Consider the following 20,916-nt stretch of genomic DNA (forward strand, 5'->3'; position numbering starts at 1 on the left):
AAAACCTTATAAAACACGAGTTTAAAACCTCAAAAACACGTAATTAAAACATAAAAAAACTCGTGTTTGAAACCATAGAAAACACGTGTAAAACTCCAGTTAAACTTCCCGTGAAATCCACGTGTTTTTGGTTTACGCCTGGATCGTAACAAACACGTGTTTATACGGGTTTTAATTCCGAGATTAAAACCATGTGCCGTCTGGGTAACCTTTACTTTTAGGTATCAAATAAACTATCCTCCAATATCCTCGAAACATTTGACTATATAAATCTCATGCTAGATGTATGTTAATAGCCATGCATTATAAATTTTTTGCAATTTTTTACAATGAAAAAAGTGATAACAAAAGATTAGTCTTCGGTTAATGATCAGTTGATGAAAAATACTGAAAAAAGATGTTTTGTACACAAAGAATACCTACAAAATCTTTCATTACTGTTATAATATATAAGTTTTGCAAATATAATTCTAAAAACGTTATTTTATGACAAATACATGCAACGAAAAGTAATATTTTTAATGTTTACACTGATAAAAGTTGTCTTGTTCATTAAAAATATTTCGTATTTTTCACCAAAACAATTATTTTTTTAATATTTTTGTTTATATTGTATAGTTACATGTTTATTACTTTTTTTATGCACTTTATATATAAATATAGCTATTCTAATAAAAAAAACTACGAAAGTAATCTTGGCACAAAAAACTCGATTTTGACCCACTGTGCACAGGCGTGCTTTTAAACATAGATTTTAAAACTTGTTAACAAACAAAAGACATTATAAAACGAAAATAAATGCTATAGATCAAAATTAAGGAGTCGTAGCCGCAGTGCAGTTTTTAAATCAAAGTAAAAATGTAAAACTTGATATATGTATTAACATTACGTAGTTTGAAGTTTACACAACATAGATATTTGCTTACACTTTCGTTCACATTTTGTTATAAAAAAAAAGTGCTGCGACTCTTTCTCGGCATTGCCTTGACTGCAATGGCATCTAAGAGTTCTCTGTGAAACACGCTCGAAATGGCACCACAAAGTTTTAAAAAAGATAAAACGTAAGCCTTGCTGACAAAAGGTTTAATGTAACATGATTGGCCCAACAAGCATAAAAATGAATTCAAGTGGATTAGTAAAAGTTAACCATGTCATATCAACGTTGTTTATAAATTACTACTACACCTTTGTGCGTTTAAGTTAGTCAGTTTTAAGGTTGGCCAAAGTTTTTCCATAATTAATATTTATTTGTTATTCCAGCTAAGCCTGTTTGTTAACACCAAGCATTAACAGTAAAATAATAATTTTTTTCAGTGAATTCAAATGTATTAGTAAAACGTTAATCATATGTCATCAACAATGTTTTTAAATTACTATTAGTTTTTCATAACTTCTATTTATTTATTACTCCAGCAAAGCCTGATTGTAAACATCAAACATTAACAGAAGAAAATAATTTTTAAATTCTCTATAGTAACCTTGCTAAAATCAAAATTGGTTGAAAAATGTTTTAGTTTAAATGATAAAAACAATAGCATCTGGAGAAGTAAGAAAAGGATTGTTACATTACATTATTGTAAACGTTAAAAAAAATTTAAAGGATGAAATGTAAGGCTGTGACAAGTTGATATAAATATGATGGCAATATTAATTTAAAAAAAATGGAAAAAAGTTTGTATTATATGTGTAGATTACATAAATAGTTGTATCTTAGTTATTGTAATGCAATTTTGTGTTCATAATCAATTTTTTTATATGAATGCTATTAAAAAACCTACCTTTAACAAAGGTTTTTTTGATAATACATTATTTATATATGTTGCTTTTGTTTAAGACTTTGAGAAATTTTTCATTTAAAAGATTTAATAGCAACTATGTTTTGTTTTTAAAGTTGGTTTGTGTTTAATAATGGTTACCAACAGAAAATACATTACTTTATCAAATGTTAATTAAAAATTATGGCATCGAAAAATTTTGACTCATAAAAATAATGCTAAATCTCCTGTAAAGTTTTTTACTGACAGGGGTTTTCACATTAAGTTTACTTGGTACCTCCATGGTATTTTTTTTATAATTTTTATTTATATTTTTACTGTCAGTTGATTAATAGATTAATATTAACATTTTAATCTATTATAAATGCTTTATCATACACGGTAAAGCATGTATGTTGTTTATGCAATATCATTTTAATAAACAACATACTAAAATGTGTTTGGTACCATGTATTTTCATGTAAAGTTATAAATCACATTGTAGTAAAGTGTAAAAATCATCTTTAATGTGGTTCTCAATCAATTTATTAAAGGGTGTTATATTTTTTTTGTTGTTGTACAATAAAAATTAAAATAAAATCTTATAATGTTCTTCAAGTGCAACATATATTCAAATAAAAATTTTGGTTCCAGATATATTAATTTCTTTATGTTTGAATAATCATAAATGTCATTGCATGTATTCCTCATTTGATTCTAATTGTAAATAGATTTTCATTGAGATAATAAATTTAATAACAAATTTTTCTTTGTGATTTAACTTTAAACTACAATTGCTTTCAGTTTTTTAAATATGTTTAATTTGTTACTGATAATTACATTTAAGTTATAATATTATGTTCCTTGATATTGTGCAGCCGTGTCGCAGTGGTTACAGTTCAGGACTAAGAGGTTCGTGGCCGGCTCTAGCCTAATAAGCAACATTTGTAAGGAAAGAGGCGTCAACATTTTAGTTATATACTCTTCTTCAGTGCTGTGCGATAAGACTGTAAGGGTTTCTAGGACACTTGAACAACGACAAAAAACAAAGAAAAAATAAAAAATTGTCAAAGTTTTATTAATAATGACTTTTTAAATTTATAATGTTAATTACAAAATATCAAGCCAAGATGACTCAAATTTGATATCATCATAATTTGAGTCAAGACTTTATAACATCAAAAATTAACTGGTAAACATGACATGGCAAAAACGAGGACATGCGTCAATAAATGGTGTTGTTAAATCATAATAATCATAACAAATCTTCTGGGAATATGGAATTTACCCGAGCGGCGAAGATGTTTGCTAATTCAATTGATAAAAATAAGCTTTGATATATATCATACGCTTAAGACGGAGATCTTTCATCTTTTAAAGATATAGTTAATTCTAAACCGTATGGTGACAATATGGTTATTGATAAAAAAGAATTCTTTAGACATGTATAAAAGCAAATGGGTACACGCCTTAGGAGTTTGCAAAGGTGACATTTTATTCGACAATAAAAAAATTATGGGGAAAGTTTTACGCACCGATAAAGCAATAAATACACTACAAAACTACTATGGAATGGCCATTCAATAAAACTGAGACAATATTTATGTTATAAAAAAATGTATTTGGGCTGTTCTTTACCATAATTCAATAATAACCAACACTGTTGAGCGACATAAGTTTTGTCTAAGGAGTGATAAAAGTTGGTGTATATGGCAAGCAGACCAAGTTACAGGTCGAAACCGATATAAAGTAAAAGCAAGTCTACCTGTTGACACATTTACTTTGATTAAGCCAATATTCATTGATTTAAGTGCTGATAGTTTATTTACCAATTGTTTGTTGTGTGGAACCCAAAGAATAACGAATCAATAAACAATGTTATATGGAAAATGTGCCCAAAACAAACTTATATTAGTAAAGCAATACTTGAAATTGGTGTCTCATCTGCAGTTTTAGAGTTTAAAGAAGGAGCAAATGGAATTTTTAGTGCATTTTTAAAACTTGGCATTCATACTGGAAAGTACATGAATAAAGCTACAAACATATTGAACACGACACGCAAAAGTAGTGCGTTAAAAAAAAATAGTAAACAAGGACTTGAAAGAATAAAAAAACTAAGAGCTATAAAAAAAAGTTTCTCTGACAAGGAAAAAGAAACAGAGTAAGTAGATTCCACATATCTGGAGCATATTCGTTTTTTATAGCGTAAAGTTAGTTATATTTGTATACATATTTTTAAACGACCGGTTTCTCCGTATTTAAATTCTCATACTTGGTACAAAGATATATTGAGTTCTACAAGTCAAATTGACTTGAAATTTTCACGGTATGTTCAATGCACTAGTGCCAACAAAATATACCAAAATCAGCATATTTCTGCACGGTCAAAGAAAGTTATGAATATCAAGTCAATCTTTTTATCATAATTATCTTACACCTAAGTAAAAATACTATAAAATTTTTAATAATAATTTTTTTTTACCATTTTAGTACATTTTGTTAACACCCATGAATGAATGCTACCTGGAAAATTTGATAACAATCGGACCATGCAATATGGAGTGATCTATGTACCATTATAGGGTACTTTTTTAACTAATTATGCTAATTAATGATATTAAGTTAATTTTTTTTTTAATCAATTTTTACTTTTTTTATTTTAAAGGAAAAAACTCTCTATGGTGTTATTTAAAGAAAATAGCTTGAATGGGAATCTGCCACCTTAATATTCATAAAGTTAGTTGATTATTATTTGATCATTTAGTTCTTGAATATTGCTGTTGGTCAATTAGTAATTTTACTTTTTCATAATTGGTGTTCAAAGCATATAGCTCATTTCTAATCTTTGCTTGTTCAGATAAGTCTACATTTTTAGTAAAACAGCTTTTTTTCACTTCTTTTAGAGTCACAATATCATCATTCAAGTAATCTGTCTACTATACTAAAAAAAAAAAATTGCTTGTATCTAATTCCAAAATACAAAAATACACAACACTAGAATAAGATTAGATTTATACTAATTTCTAAAAATATTCACTCCTGTGCTTTAATGAACTATCGATAAAAATTAATTATAGTAGTTTTATGCATATTTGAAAAAAATTGTGAAATAAAATAGAAGTAATAAGCTCTCATCCATACGCATTTATTTACAAAAAAAATATTTGTGTAGGCATATAAGGTTAAGTTCAAAAATATATGTATGAGAGACTAGCAGTTGGATTAGAAATTTTTTTTAGAGTTTTTAAGATCTCTATTTTTCTTCGGATCTCTCCTTAAATACGTTGAGTATTCTTTAAATTTTTTTACGGGAAAAAAAAGCAATCAAACCGTGAAATTACCTACGACAATTGTGTACGTTAGTTAAGATTCTTGTTATTTGGAAGTAAACAATAAATGTAAAGGAAGAAAGATATTAGTTAAGCATGATCCACTTACCAATCGCGTTCAAGGCAGTTTACTCTCAGCAAATTTCTATATATAAACGCCCTAAAAGATTCGCTAGTTTTCACTACTTGATATTATAAAATTACTTAATATTATAAAATATTTAATGAACTTGCGCAAAGTTTAAAATACTTGTTTTAGCTTTAATTTAACCTTAAAACAATAAGTATCACCTATTTAGGTTATATTCTTACAGAGTATTGTAGCCATAAAATAATTACATTTTACATATTTACATTTTACCTTTTAACATGTTTATAAAGTATTAAAGTATGTTAAAGCGTTTTTTTTTAACAGCATATTGTTTCAATTATTTTGTTATGCAGCAAGATAATATATATTTGTAATATCTTTTTCATCTTTTTCAGTGCTGACGTAATCGTAAACATTGCAGAACTGTATTTCTTCATAATATGTATTTTTTTCATCTTCTTTTTTAATCGAAACATAATGTTTTTGAATTTTCATATTCGTATCCTGACTTGTTCCTTTTACTGTATTTGAGCAACTGGAGTTTGCTGCTAGCTTAACTGATTCATTCACGTTTTGATGGGCCTTTAGATTTCTAAAAGCTATTTTATCAGAAATACTTTTTGCTTTTTTTGAAAAAAAAGCCTTTATAATTTTCTTCTTATAGCAAAAAAAAAGTACTGTCAAAATCAAACTACCAGCAATAATCAACAGACCTCCAATCAGAGCGAAATTTTTGGTTTTAACTACCACATTTAATTTTTCTTGTAAACCTATAACAAAATCGATATTTATCTTATCAGTTTTCTTACATTAAAACTATTTTTAAATACAACAATTTATTCTTTTATTTCTTTTATTTTTTAAATATTTGCATGACTTATTACTAAATTAAAATTTACTACTTCATTTTTAAGTATTTTAAAAACTTTTAACATAAATCTTCCCCCAGTGTTGCCCGTTAAGAAACTATCGGGGTGGCAAAGTGTTCGTGTAACAGAAAACCGCTAAAATTAAATACTAAACTTTTTGAAAAGAGTCATGGTAGCTGTATTATTTAAATCATTTATGTATTAAAAGTTTGAATTCAAGAAAGGTTTACCATAAGTTTCAAAATATGTATCATGCCTCGAGCCTCTACCACTTCTATAATGGTAAGTGGATTTTATTTGTGTAACTGGAATCGATGGTCAAGTAATTTATTGTAAATGAACTGCAATACTTTTTTAATAATTTTATTTGGTCTTTAAATTTTTTTTATTATTATATTAGTTATTAATTTCTTTAAAAAGTTTATAATTAGGATATTTCATTCGTTTGCAATTTAATTACATTTTTAAACTTGATAGGTTCTTTAAGAAATATGTGGAAACACACTTTGCCATTAATAAGGTTTTTCTACTAAAACAGAGCAACCCAAATTTTTTTAAAACTTCCTTTTCCATTAAAACAGAGTAACCCAAATGTTTTTGAAATTTTGGTTTTCTACAAAAACAGACAGACCCAAACTTGGATAAGTTGCAAAGATTGTTATATAGGTTTTATAATTTTCAGTAAAAACCCTAAAATAAAAAAGGCTTCCTTAAAAACTTATTCAGTGGAATCCAGTAGAATCCAATAGCTTGATGATCACAATAAATATTGCTTATTGATAAAAATCTAGTAGCTTATTAAAAACAATAAATATAGCTTACTGATATCAATAAATATTTTAATCATAGAAATAACAATTGTCACTATAAAAAGCAAAAAAAAAATAGCCCAAAATGTTAAGTTGTACTAATTAAAGTGATAACAATAATATAAGAACATATAACAATAATGATAATGAAATTATACAGTTGTTTCATTTTATCAATAAATTAGCTGATATTTTCAGTTTATTCCGAAAGAAGTTTGATTCAGGATATAGTTTATTGTTTTCAAAGTTAGTTTAGCCAATTTAAATAATGATAAGATAAAAACATTTTTATGCATTATAGTTTTTTATATAAATTTGAAGACATTTCGCTTATGTCTTTAAAAATATAAAAATAGCATCTTATCATCCCTGTAGTTTTTGTTAAAAATCTTTAATAATAAAGCAGTTTGTCCATTAACATGAATTTTTTTTAACGTATCTTTATAGTGTAGGAAGTTACTCAAAATAACCAAATAAAAAAGTTGACAAGTTAATTAAATTGCTTAATTATCAATACAATAACATTACCGCACCGAACCAATACTTAACAAAAAAATAATGACTTAAAGAAGAAGAATTTTTTTCAAAACATTTCATTATATTTAAAAAAACGTGTTTAAAAGTGATATTTATTTAAACATATTATTTAAAAAAAAAGATAATATTGTTTACAAAAGCATAGAATAACTAATTCCTTGCTCTCTAACTGATTTAGAGAAGCCCCTGATATATGCTTATTTACCAAATTAGTATCTAACATAATAGCGTAGAGTTAATAAAATTTAAACTAATGTAATTATAAAACATACCTTTAAACTTTATGGTATAATTTGTATAACTCGAGTTTACGAGTGTAAACGGGAATGAAGGTTCAGTTTTAAATGCACACGGATCAACACAAAGAACTAAAGTCCTAAAGTTTTTTATGATGCGGTGTTTTTTTATACCCATGCAATCAAATATTTCACTTTCAACTTCATTGAAAATAAGAACTGATCCTTTAGATATTTGAAAATTATTTGCTACGTACGAAGTCAGATTAATTTTCTTTATTATATTTTCGCTATTAGATAGATTTATTGTGTAGTTGTTTACAATAACTTTATGATTTTTTATTTCCAAAGCTACTAGGAGGACATCGTTTATGCCTTTTAGTTCAAATAAAACATTGTTGACTCTGATAGATGCTTTCCATTTGTCATCATTGCAGAAAAATTGTTCGTATTCCGAGCCAGAACGTTCAGCGTTTAAAAATACTAAAAAATTAAGAATACAATATTACAATACTAAATTTTTAAATATACATATTTAGCAATAACTGGAATGTACATCATTAAGCATAAGAAATGTAATCAAGTTCAAAAACAGAAAAAACAAATTTTTAAGAGTTTAAATAAATCACTTTAAGAAATTAAATAAATTTTAATTTAAATTAGTTAAAATAAAGAATATTTATTAGTGCTTACGCACGATAAAGATTCCATCAAACAAGATATATGGTGTATAAGAGAAAAATGAGCAATTACAATCTCGCTTAATTAATAATAGGACTGCTATAAATACTGCCCAATTAAAAAGGAAGTAAAATGCCTGGGATTTATTTTAAAAAGATATTGCCTTTGGTTCTGTTTCTGAGCGAATAAGGTTTGCTATTAGGAGGAAACTCTAGTTTTGTTGGCAATTTGAAAAATAGATATTTCCTAGAAGTATTAGAACTTATAGCCCCAGTACGAATCGATACTGCATGATCGAAAGTAAAACAATAACAAAACGAGAAGAAACGATTTTAAGCCCATGACCTTTCAGCAGACATACAAAGCAGGTTTATTTTGCGTTGCGCATAAAAGCTTGTCGAAGCGATTGTTGACGAGATTACTCGGACATAATACTTTTCAGTTATTGCTGATTCAAGACTTGACTTGTTGATAAAAAAAAAACTGTTTATGCTTCGCTATGTAATACTTTTTGTGGAATATGAAAAAAAAGTTCAAAAAGATAATGAGATGTTTAAAGTTTGTTATTTAAAATAAAAGGACAAAACTTTGACTTCATATTGTTGCCATAGTGTGAACTAAATAAAAACAATAAGTTTAGTATACCAAAATTTTTAATTGTAGATGATTCAACCCATTTTAAAAATAAAAGCATATTTTTATCGAAACAAAAATAAAGCGGAAGAAATCAACAAAAAACAAAGAAATAGCTAAATAGCTTGAATAACGTTAAATAATATCTGATTTAGGTTTGTTCATAATTACGCTACACTTAATCTATTTTAAAAAAAGTTGGATTTAGTTTTTTTACTCGACAATTACACCATTGCTTGGCCAGGGGCGGGTTTGGTCACTTACCAAGGAGGGGGGGGCTAAAGTTTAAAAAATTTACCTAGCCGTATTTTACGTCTATTTAGTCGTATTTGTCTCTAACATATTAATTCACATAAAGGGTCGTCTTTAAACTACGGATCTTGTTACAAAAGCATTACGATGGGGGTAAAATTTGTTAAAGTTGGTTGACGTAAATTATGGACTACTCTTAATGGTTCTACTCATTCTCTCGCGTGCTTAATATAGGAGAGAACCTAATGCGTGCTTAATAACTTTTCTTACCCATGCCAAGCTTTTTAAAACCGCTTGTTTATTAATTTCTTATTTGTTACCAACTAAAGTTTAATTGATGTCAATTTTTACCGGAAACCATTTTTAAAAAGAAACATAAGTAATAACTAAAACGTTTTTCTGAACATTACAATATAAATTCAATGTTTCTTTTTTTCACTTTTGAAAACCGTTCAATAACGCTGTCTGTTAACACTTCTTTGTCCCGATGAACATAAAGTAAAGCTAAACCATTCAATCTATCTTGACTCATTCGGGATCGTAATCAATCTTTTAATCTAGATTTAAATCATTTTAGTTAAAAACAAGATTATTTGGTTATTAATTTGATATTTTAATTTTGAATGTAGATATACCTTCGCAAAGAAGAAAAACTTCTTTCAGCTGATGCAATGCTAATGGGCAGACAACCAATAATTAAAAGTATTGTTTTAATACTTGGGAACAATATATCTGGACAACAATCCAAACCATCAATGACTGTAGATGGTAAATAACCTCCTTGAAATTAAGAGATTAAATTCTTATAATTTAGATAATTTAGCCTGAAATAAATTATTAATAGATTTAATATTTACCTTCATTTTTAACTCTGGTCCATTTTGTAATCCACAAATCAAGTTCAGAAGAAAACTGTCGTTTTTCTATGCAAATAAATGAGTATTTTTTAGCAACAATGTCTGCAATATTATTCATATCATGCAACTTGATAGCAACAACGAGGCTTGGTATAAGAAGTAATAATTTATAAACAGTTAAATTTTTCTTACTTAAATGTCTATCTTTTAAATCAGCAAGGACATGATCATACAGTGGATTATAAACAGAAATTCTAAAGTATTCTTCTACGGTTAAAGTATTTATATTTGGTCTGTGTATTTGATGCTTAGTAATACAAGGTAACTTTACCTCCACATCCAATTTTTCCATAAGTTGTTTACTTTCTATAAATATTGTTTTAAAATTTATATAACAAGTAGACCGCCTATTTTCCATAATATTTATAATATCCTTAAAGCAATCTTCTGCAAAATGCAGGTCTTTTTGAACACTTTGAAGTAGTTTACTTGCAGGTGACGTTAAGCTGAGTAAATCTGATAGTATAAATAATGATATTATAAATTGACATGTAGTTAATGAATTCAAAAGAGAATAAGCTTTTACTGATGAATCATTATCTTGCCATTCAGTTATAAGGTTCAGAGATTTAATGATATAGTGTAGAGAATTCTTAAATATTAAAACACTATCGTGTCTTTCAATCCATCTTGTTTCACATAAACTCATTAAATTTTTTTCTTTACCAAAAACTATTTTAAGAACATGATTTCTTTTGGCTGACATATTAAAAAACTTAACAGTTTCTTTAATAATACCAATAGAGTCTCTAATTTCCATGACTCTAGATGATTTAGAAATTGATAAATTTAAACAATGATTCGTACATGGACTATAAACTGCATTTGGAGTTGCATTTGATTGAATATATTTAACAGCACCACGAACTGTGGATGTCATAATAGAGCAACCATCTGTTGCAATTCCAACACAGTGTTTCAAGTTTAAATTTAAACTTTTTAGAATATTAACGACTATTTTTCCAAGAACTTCACCTGTGAGTTTTGGTTCAATAATAGTGCTTTCATAATTTTCTACACATTCTTCACTATGATTGATATGTTCCTCCTGGTTTGACTTTTGCTTATTATAAAAGTATGTGTGACAATTTATGAATGAAACAAAATCTTCTTTTATTTTTTCATCAAAAATATATCTTAAAATTAGTGTCATTTGAGATGAATGTGATACATCTGTAGTTTCGTCTAATAAAATACTATAAAACTTATTACATTGAATATCTGTCAATATTTTATAAATAATTTCTTCTTTGCAGCATTCTATTAATTCTTCTTGAATAGTATTACTTATATATGTAGCTTTGGCATGAGTTGTGTTAAGATGATTTTCTAATATCTTATCACCAGATTTTATTCGGAATCTTTAAAGTTCTCTAAAGTTCCCTTCATTGATAACGGATGTTTTTGAACTAGAATTAATTAATAAATCTCCATCATCCCTATGCCCTCTTAAAGGAATGTTTTGTCTAGCAAAAAAAATTATTGACTCAATAATAGGAGTAATTCTTTCTCTATTTTCAACTATTTGCCTCTTTCTTTCGCTGTCAATCAAGTTTAGAACTTCTCTTTCTGGCTGTTCATAACGGATTAAAAACTCATTAGCTTGTAAAATTGCATTTTTGTGATATAAATTATTTTGGTGGGATTCTAGATCGCCATCTTTTCCTAATAGTTTAGCAAATGTATTTAATGGTACAGTGACTAATTTTTTTAAAGGTTCAGTATTTCTTAATCCTCCAGTATTGTTAACAAGGAAAAGTACACAAAATTTACAGAATAACCCAGATTTTAATGATGAATATACTAACCAAGGGAATTTCATTAAGTGAGATTGATTTAAGTATCGCTTTACTTCTTTGCCTTTTTTAACATGTGTTGAAAAAGGATAAATAAAATCAGATCCAGGCAACCAATTTTTTTTAACTAATCTATATCTTGTATTCTGATTTAAAGACTTTGAGTTTATATAATATCCAATATCCTCAATAAAAGTTAAAGGTTCTAAAATATCTTTTTCGATACTGCAAGCAGTGTTTTTATCATTTTCAGATAATTGAGAAGTGCACGGTATCGGAATGGTTAAGTTCTCTGTTTTATTAACTTGTTCTGATAAAATGTGTTTCTTGTTAAAATATGTAGAAATATTGACTTGTTTTCTTTTTGCATTAGCTGGGTTTTTACCATTTCCATTGGCATTGCTCATTTGTTAAAAATTTTGTGTAAAACTTTAAACAAAACACATGACATACAACACATAAAACTTAAAAATATCCCTTAAAATTTAAAAAATTAAATTTAAAACTAAAAAACAAAAATAAAAGCACGGCTATAAACAAATACAGAAGAATAAACTACAATGCAAACTATATGACACCGCTTTATAATAACAATCTAAGTTGCAATGCATTATGGTTAAGAAACTTATTAACTTAAAAATGCAAGAAGCATTCAAGCGTTTTTCCAATAAAACTAAAACGAAGTTATGTTGCATAACTTATGTATATGCATTTATGCATAACTTTTGCATATAAAGATCATTGATATATTTTATTATTCGTTTTAAAAAATATATAACATTGTCCCAAGGGGGGGGCTACTACCCCCTTAGCCCCCGCCCTTAAACCCGCCCCTGTGCTTGGCTATAATATAAATACTTAAAAGCTCTGCGAAGAAAAAGTTGTGACGTTTACGTTTTGTCTATTAATTAAATTTGGCGTTGCATTATTTATGATCGAATTTTTCAGACGTTTAGTTTTCAAAAATTTTAGGAAAGGGAATACAATTCCTTATCACCTATCATGACGAGTGGGATTTGAAGACCTTTAAATTGAACCAATAATTTTTAATGGCTCTAATATAGTTTTATTTTAATTTTACGCAATCTCTTTTTTTTTTGCTACCAGTCGTTTTTTTTTGCTACCAGGTCTTTAGTATTTATTCTTTAAAATTAAAAATTTATTCTTTCTTACAATTGCCTTTAAAACTTCAAAACTTAAACGTAAAAAATAACAGATATAAAAACGACTTAAAATCTGTATGTTTGTAAAAAGTTTTGCAAAAATTTTTTTAAATATGCATTCAAGTTAAGTTTTGATTTTTACGCAAAAAGTATACAAAGTATCACGAACTTAATAGTGTTAACTCAAAATTATTCGCTTAAACAAAATTAGTCAAAAGTAGATAGGCATTAAACTTAATTACTTTGTTTTTACATTGAATATAAAGTTTATATTTGGTATAATATAATTCAAGATTTCTTAGCATAATAACTTAGTTTCATTTTTTATTTATATTTTGAGTACAGTTATTCAAATTTCAAAACAACAGAAAAATGTAATACTTTTTACCTTCAGTTTCAAGTTGCGTCTGAACTTCATAAAACAGGAAAATGACTACAATGGCTAAAATATAATTACATCTTAGCTGTAAAATCATTGTGTATTGCTAATATTTTGTTGTTACTGTTTGTGGCTGTAAAGATTACCTCAAAAGTCTTTTAAAACGCTTAAGAGATTAATTCACAGACGTCACATCCTTTTTGTTGACAAAGGAAAAAAAGTTTGCTGCTTTTTGAGAATGACGTAAATTTTTTGTTTTTAAAGCTTAGGAATTAATTACGAATAAAAGAAAGAAAAATATTCTCAGAACTTGAAATAGCAAATTTCAAACATATTTTATTTTATTAAACCTAATTCTTAACGATTTTGTCATCTGATCACTTTTTTATTTGATGCAATAAAAGTTAGATTCAAAGATCACTGTGGAAAACTTTGACAACGTTTTTATAATGATATTAGGTTTAGCTTTTTTAAAGAACTTTTTCTCATAAGTAAATGCTCTTTTTTAAAAGTTGTGAAAAATTGTTACCTTTCATTTTATTTTACATGTGCTAAAATTGTTGCCAGTTTTTTAAACATTAAACTTGACAGTGGTCAAATTTGAGACTGAGGTGCCATTAACATTGTTTATTTCTTCCTCACCGTTCTTTGTGCGCGCTGCTCTTCGTTATTTATATGAGAGAAAGTGAAAAATAACCATTTGAAATTAAATAAAAACAACTTAAATTAATATAATATAAATTAGATAAGATAAATAGTTTATCTTAATTATAAATTAATATAATATTAATAGATATAAATTAAATATAAACTTATATAATATTTAATAAATAATTATATAAATAAGACCTTTTTTATTTTAAATAATATAGAATCTTGAGATAATTGCACATGTTTTAAATGTTTTAGTTTTGAAGAATCAAAAAAATTGGAAATCTTGACTCTTTTAATTGATTATCATGAATGTTTTAAATGAACGTCATAGTTGTTTTAAATGGATGTCATATTTGTTTTAAATGAATCCAAAACCTGTTATCATATTCTCAGCACAAGGCTAAAATGATACTTTAGTTAAAATAGTAACATTCTGTAAGCACTATTGCAAGAACAAATTTGATGACAAGAGTCTTGATGAAAAGTGCTAATGAAGTGAAAGAAAAGTTTATAAAGAAACAACAACAGTAGTTAAAAAACATTAAACTACTTAGAAATGAAACATTAGAGTTTAAAAAAAATTTCCTTGAGGAAGATTTAAACCCGCCACATTGTGAGCCGCGCCTAAAAATAGTAGCGCTATAACACACACTGAGCTACGCAAATATATTGATGACGTAACAAAAAAAGACCAAAATTGAGGACAAGAAACTAGATGAAAAGTTCTGGTCATGTAAAAGGAAAGATTATAAAATAACCTTTTATCCTTACCGGCTCAGCTTTGCGTAAATAACATTAAAATGGGACAACTACAACTGATGCAGGTTCGAGGCACTGCTAAATAGCATAATCTTAACCATCCACTGTAACCAAGTTTACATAGATAATAAAAATTTTTAACCACTTTGAAAAATATTAGGTTTACTTTATTTTTTTTTGTCTGCAGTTATTTAGATGCTCCCAGAAGTCCTTGTGGTCTTATTGCAGAGCACCGCGGGAGAGCATTTAATGAGAAGTTCACGCCTCCTTCCCTATTAATGCCACTTTTTAGGCTGGAGCTGGCGTCGAATCTCGGACCTCAGGGTTCTGAGCCAGAACTCTAACCACTGCGCCACGGCTGCTCAACTTTCTTCCAAAACAGTTTTGTCGAAATTAAACAAAATTATTGACGTTAAGTTTTAACATTTTATTTGTTGTAATTTATTTTTTTCAAAACTTTTTTTTTTTTTAATGTATGTTTATCTTACTACTTCAAAGTATTTACAAGTAACCAATCACAGGTTGGTGGTAAAGATACAAAAATACAAATATTATAAATACTAAGTTTAAGTTATATAAAGTAAATAATGATATAGTCGCAGTTGTAAAAACTAATCCGATAAATATATCTCTATATTCTTACGATTAAAATAAATAAAAAAATAAATAAAAATGAATCTGCTCATTTTTGGAGGTGTAATAAGATGTTTCATTATCTATTTATAAACGACATTTTAAAATGATATTTGTGTATAAATATGAAAAAAACGAAATTTTTATGAAATTTATAAAAAGTATTACTTATTGTAGTTATAGGAAGCTCGCATAAGACTGGCGTCAGTCTTTTCATCGAGTACCTTTGTTCTAGACATGTATTACACATAAACAATGTGTTACTAAAACTAAAAACTAATATCAAAAACATATATAAAGTAAAGATTTAGTTGAAAAAAAATTTTTTAAGGTTTAAGCTAAACATTATAATTACGTCATTTTTCTAATTTTACAATCGAAACCAAATGTAATGCAAATAAACACTGTTGAAAGCATTCAAGATTATTTGTCACAAACTCGGATTAGGACGTTTAGTTATTTTACAAATTAACACATAACAAAGCATGAGAGATAATTTTTAACCATAAATTATTAAAAATTTACATATTTAATCAATACTATATTAGCGCACCTTAGGTTTTTTTATACAACTTCAATACTTAGGACTTATTCCTAAAAGTACTCAAGTCCCATATAAACTTACGTTTGTTAAAACTTATATTTTTTAGTCATGTCAAACGCATCTCAAATTTTGAAGAGTTATTTGTTGTCTAATACTTTACCGAGGGTGTAAAGCAAAAAGGCACATGTCTATTCTTTATGTCTAGTAGGACTCTTTTAAACTTACAACCCAAAACAATTTTAAACTGTATTGATATATCACTTTTCACAACAGAAAACCTACACTAGTTAGGGGCTCTTAAAATATCAAACAATGGTATTTCAGAATAACTAAATGTTTTTAGTTTGTTTTTAAAAACTTTAATAAAAATAAACTTTAACTAAAAATGATTAATTTAAATAAATAAAATTAAAAAAGTTAAAATCATGAAAATTTTGTTCACAAATAAACTTCAAGACCAAGTTGAAATACTATACACATTAAATGAGAAAAAATGCTGTTTGGCTTTACAAGTACAGATATACATTTATAACTTCAATTTTTAAAAAAGGGTTTTAGTTAACTGGTTAAGTTATCTTGTTGAGTTATGTTTGATCAAATTCTATTTTAATCAGACAACGTTTCGTTTAAGCGTTTTGGATAACTGGTTAAAAATTGCTTATTTGAAAACCATTTTTATGACTTACGTACTTTTAGCTCTAAGCCTTTCTTATAAAGTGTAACGTGTATTAGGTTAAATTGCAAAGATTATGTTTTTGTTTATTATATTTTACTACATGTTGCAATACGTGTAAATAGTGCTTTTGATTCCATAAAATAGTCATTTTATAACGTCAGCTTCGGCGAAAATTTTAGTGCTAAATTTCTGGCTGCATATATCTATATTAAACTTATAAATTATAGTTTCATTTAAGACTTATATTATTCAAACTGAGAACAAACAAGATTTAACAAACACGATGTAGTATTTCGAATACGCTTCAAGTTTTATCAAGCTTACCAAACATTAAAATTGATTTTGCTGCAGAATTTAAAATCAAGTTAATAAAACATAGTGATTTAATCATAGCCAATAGCAGTATGACTATTTATTCTATTGACTATTTTTTAATAGGACATAAAAAGACTTGATAAAATAAGGTATGTGGAAACACAGATTTATTTAGTTTGTTTAATTCCGGGCAGACGACGTCTGGGGCGGGTTTTGTCACTCGCTAAGTAGGGGCTTGAAAGTTCTAAAAAAAAAAAAAAAGAAAGTCTTCTATATTGTATAGAATTTTCTTAAAAAAAAAAGAATCCTAGATAAAAAAAAGAATTGAGGGGGCGCGTGCTTCCTGGCCCCCAGGTGTTGTCGGCCCTGTAATTAATACACTAAATAAAAAAGTAAAACGAACCTCTATATTGCAATTTATTTTAATAAGCTTTTAAATATTGTTTTTCTTTAATTTCATATGATTATTTTTCACTTTCTTTCATATAAATAACGAAGAGCAGAGCGCGCAAAGAACGGTGATGAAGAAATAAACAACGTTTATGGCACCCCAGTCTCAAATTTGATCACTGTCAAGTTTCATGTTTAAAAAAAATTGGCGACAATTTTAGCATATGTGAAATAAAATGAAAGGTAACAATTTTTCACAACTTTTAAAAAAGAGCATTTACTAATGAGAAAAAGTTCTTTAAAAAAGCTAAACTTATTATCTTTATAAAAAACGTTGTCAAGGTTTCCCACAGTGATCTTTGAATTTAACTTTTATTGCTTCAAATAAAAAAATTATCAGATCACAAAATCGTTAAGAATTAAGTTTAATAAAATAAAATATGTTTGAAATTTGCTATTTCAAGTTCTGAGAATATTTTTCTTTCTTTTATTCGTAATTAATTCCTAAGCTTTAAAAACAAGAAATTTACGTCATTCTTAAAGAGAAACAAATTTTTTTTTTCTTCGTCAACAAAAAGGATATGACGTCTGTAAATTAATCTTATAAGAGTTTTAACACGTTCGCTGCCAACTACGAGTTTACTCGTAGTAAGTTAGCGTCATTTATTTGCCAACTACGAGTATACTCGTAGTAAGTTGGCGTCATGAGTTTGCAAACTACGAGTAAACTCGTAGTTATACTAACTTATTTTAAATAATATTTGTGACTAGCTTTGTCTATTCACTTTTTTTTTTCTTAGCTTCACATTTGATTTCAGAAAATATTACATTCAAGTTTTTATTTTAAAAATCCAAGGAACCTAATTTAAATGCTGATAAAGACAGAAATAGTTTAAAACAGATAAAAATAAAATATTGATAATGGCTTAATTTTATTTCATAAAAATAAAGTGTAAACCTATTCTTTTGAATTATACACTTTGTAACATTCGCCAATACATAACAGAGGTCTATTTTCACAAACAGCACATTCATATTGTGTTTCTTTACGTTTTATTTTAGAGCAGAATTGAATGGTTTTGTTGGTAATTTTTTCTTTTCATTTGGGGTATTGAAGATAAGCAGTGGAAGCTGTTAACGGCGATTCGAGGCACAATTTCATTCAAACGTTCACCCAATAAATCCGTAACAATTAATTCTTTAAACTTAAGTAAGGAAATTGTTTTATCTAGTCCATATATTCTGTTTAGACAATAAGCATTAAACAAAAAAGTATCAAAGAGATGCAGTGCTGCTTTTTTACACCATGTATTTGTCTTTGTTAGGCAACCATAAAATGATACCATTTGTTCCGCCCTATCTACTCCTGACATACATTGATTGTAATCTTTAATAGTATTGGGTTTCATTTTCTTCTCTCCTCTTCTGTTTGTCACTTCAATTATTTGCAACGAATGCAAGTTGCTAATCATTAGCACTTCTCTTTTGTCTTTCCATTTAGCAACCACTACACCCTCTCAGCTAATGCTTATAACGCCTCCTTGTTTCAGTTTTCTTTTTGTACTATTCTTTTGGATTTGACTTTCGGTCAGTTCTTAAAGTACCACAAGTGTATGTTTTTTAATTTATCATGTGCTTTGTTAACTCAAAGGAATTGTAAATGTTATCGGTGTACAGGTGATAACCTTTTCCCAGAAATTTTTCCATTAAGTCTACAACAATAGCCTCCGTTTGACCAAACAAATGTTTACCGAGAGTTGTCTCGCCAGAGTAGATTTTTACCTTTAGTACAGTACCATCTGATTCGCAAAGCTCGTAGAACTTGATACCATACTTATGTTTTTTATTTGTCACATACTGCCTGAATACACGACGTTTTTTCCAAATCATCGTTGACTCATTGATTTATATATTTTTATTAGGACAGTAGATGTTATCCATTTTACTAATTAAGTGATTGAGAAGTCCAATAATTTTACTCAAGCGTCCACTACCTGAATCTTCATTGTTAATAGAATGCGAAAACCGTAACATTAGTTGGAATTTATTTCGTGGCATTATTCTACAAAATAAGGGAACTATATAAAGACTGTTCTTAGACCAATAGTGTTCTAAAGATGCCATTTGACACACCCCATATGAAGAAGAACCCTAACCCTAACCCAAGAAACTGCCGCATATCTTCTGAATTTATTGGCAGAGCGATTAGTTTCAGCTGCCATAGTATTTATAACCTCTGTAACAAATAGTCTAAATAAATTGAATGGTTTCTTGCTCTCCATGTTTATCTTCAAATCATGATAGTCAGTAAATTGAATTTGTTTTACAATATTCGGCTCATCTTTCCATTGGTTTGAATTTCCAGATGGATTTGTTTCAGAAGTTGTTTTGTCAGGCGAAATATTACTTATAAGATCTACCTGTTGAGCTTTGTTTTGACTTTGATTATAAGCAAGACCACCCGTTGTTCTAGCTTTTTTCGACGGCATTAAAAAATCTTCTGCAGTGGTTGCTAGATAAACGTCTGTAAACTGATTGCCATCACTTTCTTTAGTGTTATTATCTTCAGAACTTGATTCTGATGCAGTCAAGCTCAGAGACGAAATAGTATAAGCGGAAAATGGATCCGATACTTCAATATCATCATCTTCACTACCCTCACAATCTTCCATAATCATATGTGCTGATCCAATTGTGGAATATCTGTGTTGAGCTAATATGAGATAGATAAATTTATAAATTATCTATTTATAAAAAAGAAATTACTTATTTATAAAACACATTAATTAGTATACTTTGTAAAAAAATTCGAAATGCACACTAAAATGCTTTTTAATGTATTAAAAACATTTTGTAAACGTTGTGTAAATCAAATTTTTTTCACATTTTTAATAACATGCAGTATAACGTAGTTATCAAATATATTTTGGCTTCTAGTCTAAAAAACACAACAGTTTTGAATTCAGAAAACAAAATATAAATTACCTTTTTTAGTCATGGTAACTCCCAATGTGCATGTGCAAAAAAATTGAAACACTATTTATAATAATATTGCATCAAATAAGCTACATTGCTATACCTTCTTAAGATTTAATTGAAAACTTGAAAGTTGTAATTAAGAAAAGTAAGATTCAATTAAGAAATACTACATGTAATTTAGAAGTCACAATATGTAATTAAGAAACACAAAGTGCTATTAAGAAGTTTTAAAATGCAATTGAGAAACCCAACATGTAAATAAGAAATCGCAATATATAATTGGAAAAACAAAAGTTCTAATTAAGAAATCGTAATATGAAAATGAGAATACATTACTTGTAAATGCAAATTCACATTGTAAGCTTGAAGGTCATTATAAAAAATCTTCTTGTACACTTATTTTATTATGCTAATAATATCAAATTTAGCATTTGTATGCACCAGCAATATAGTAATACAGTAATGGAATTGAAAGATCATTGTATTATTTGTCAACACACTATAAACAGAAAGTTTGTTA

At 27.4% G+C, this 20,916-nt stretch overlaps 2 protein-coding genes across 3 annotated transcripts in view; both read right to left on the reverse strand.

The window, feature by feature from the left end:
* LOC136081748 (uncharacterized) overlaps positions 1-11,264 on the reverse strand; it is a 28,257-nt gene extending 16,993 nt beyond the window's left edge. The window contains exons 1-4 of one of the 2 annotated variants that reach the window (XM_065799719.1): positions 10,049-11,264; positions 9,827-9,971; positions 8,652-9,748; positions 7,662-8,108 (exon numbers count right to left, since the gene is read on the reverse strand). In XM_065799719.1, the coding sequence (XP_065655791.1) occupies positions 9,736-9,748; positions 9,827-9,971; positions 10,049-11,261 (1,371 nt within the window). In that variant the 5' untranslated portion in view covers positions 11,262-11,264 and the 3' untranslated portion in view covers positions 7,662-8,108; positions 8,652-9,735. Of the gene's footprint in view, positions 1-7,661; positions 8,109-8,651; positions 9,749-9,774; positions 9,972-10,048 lie in introns of those variants that run through there. The other variant, XM_065799718.1, reaches the window with a different exon arrangement.
* An 8,264-nt stretch (positions 11,265-19,528) lies between these two features.
* Positions 19,529-20,529, reverse strand: LOC136081305 (uncharacterized). The gene is made up of 2 exons (XM_065798612.1): positions 20,403-20,529; positions 19,529-20,130 (listed from the first exon to the last, which is right to left on the reverse strand). The coding sequence occupies exons 1-2, from the start codon at positions 20,413-20,415 to the stop codon at positions 19,529-19,531; spliced, it is 615 nt and encodes a 204-aa protein (XP_065654684.1). The 5' UTR covers positions 20,416-20,529.
* Between the last annotated feature and the right edge of the window lie 387 nt (positions 20,530-20,916).

The sequence above is a fragment of the Hydra vulgaris genome, chromosome 06 (assembly GCF_038396675.1).
Source record: "Hydra vulgaris chromosome 06, alternate assembly HydraT2T_AEP".
NCBI lineage: Eukaryota > Metazoa > Cnidaria > Hydrozoa > Anthoathecata > Hydridae > Hydra > Hydra vulgaris.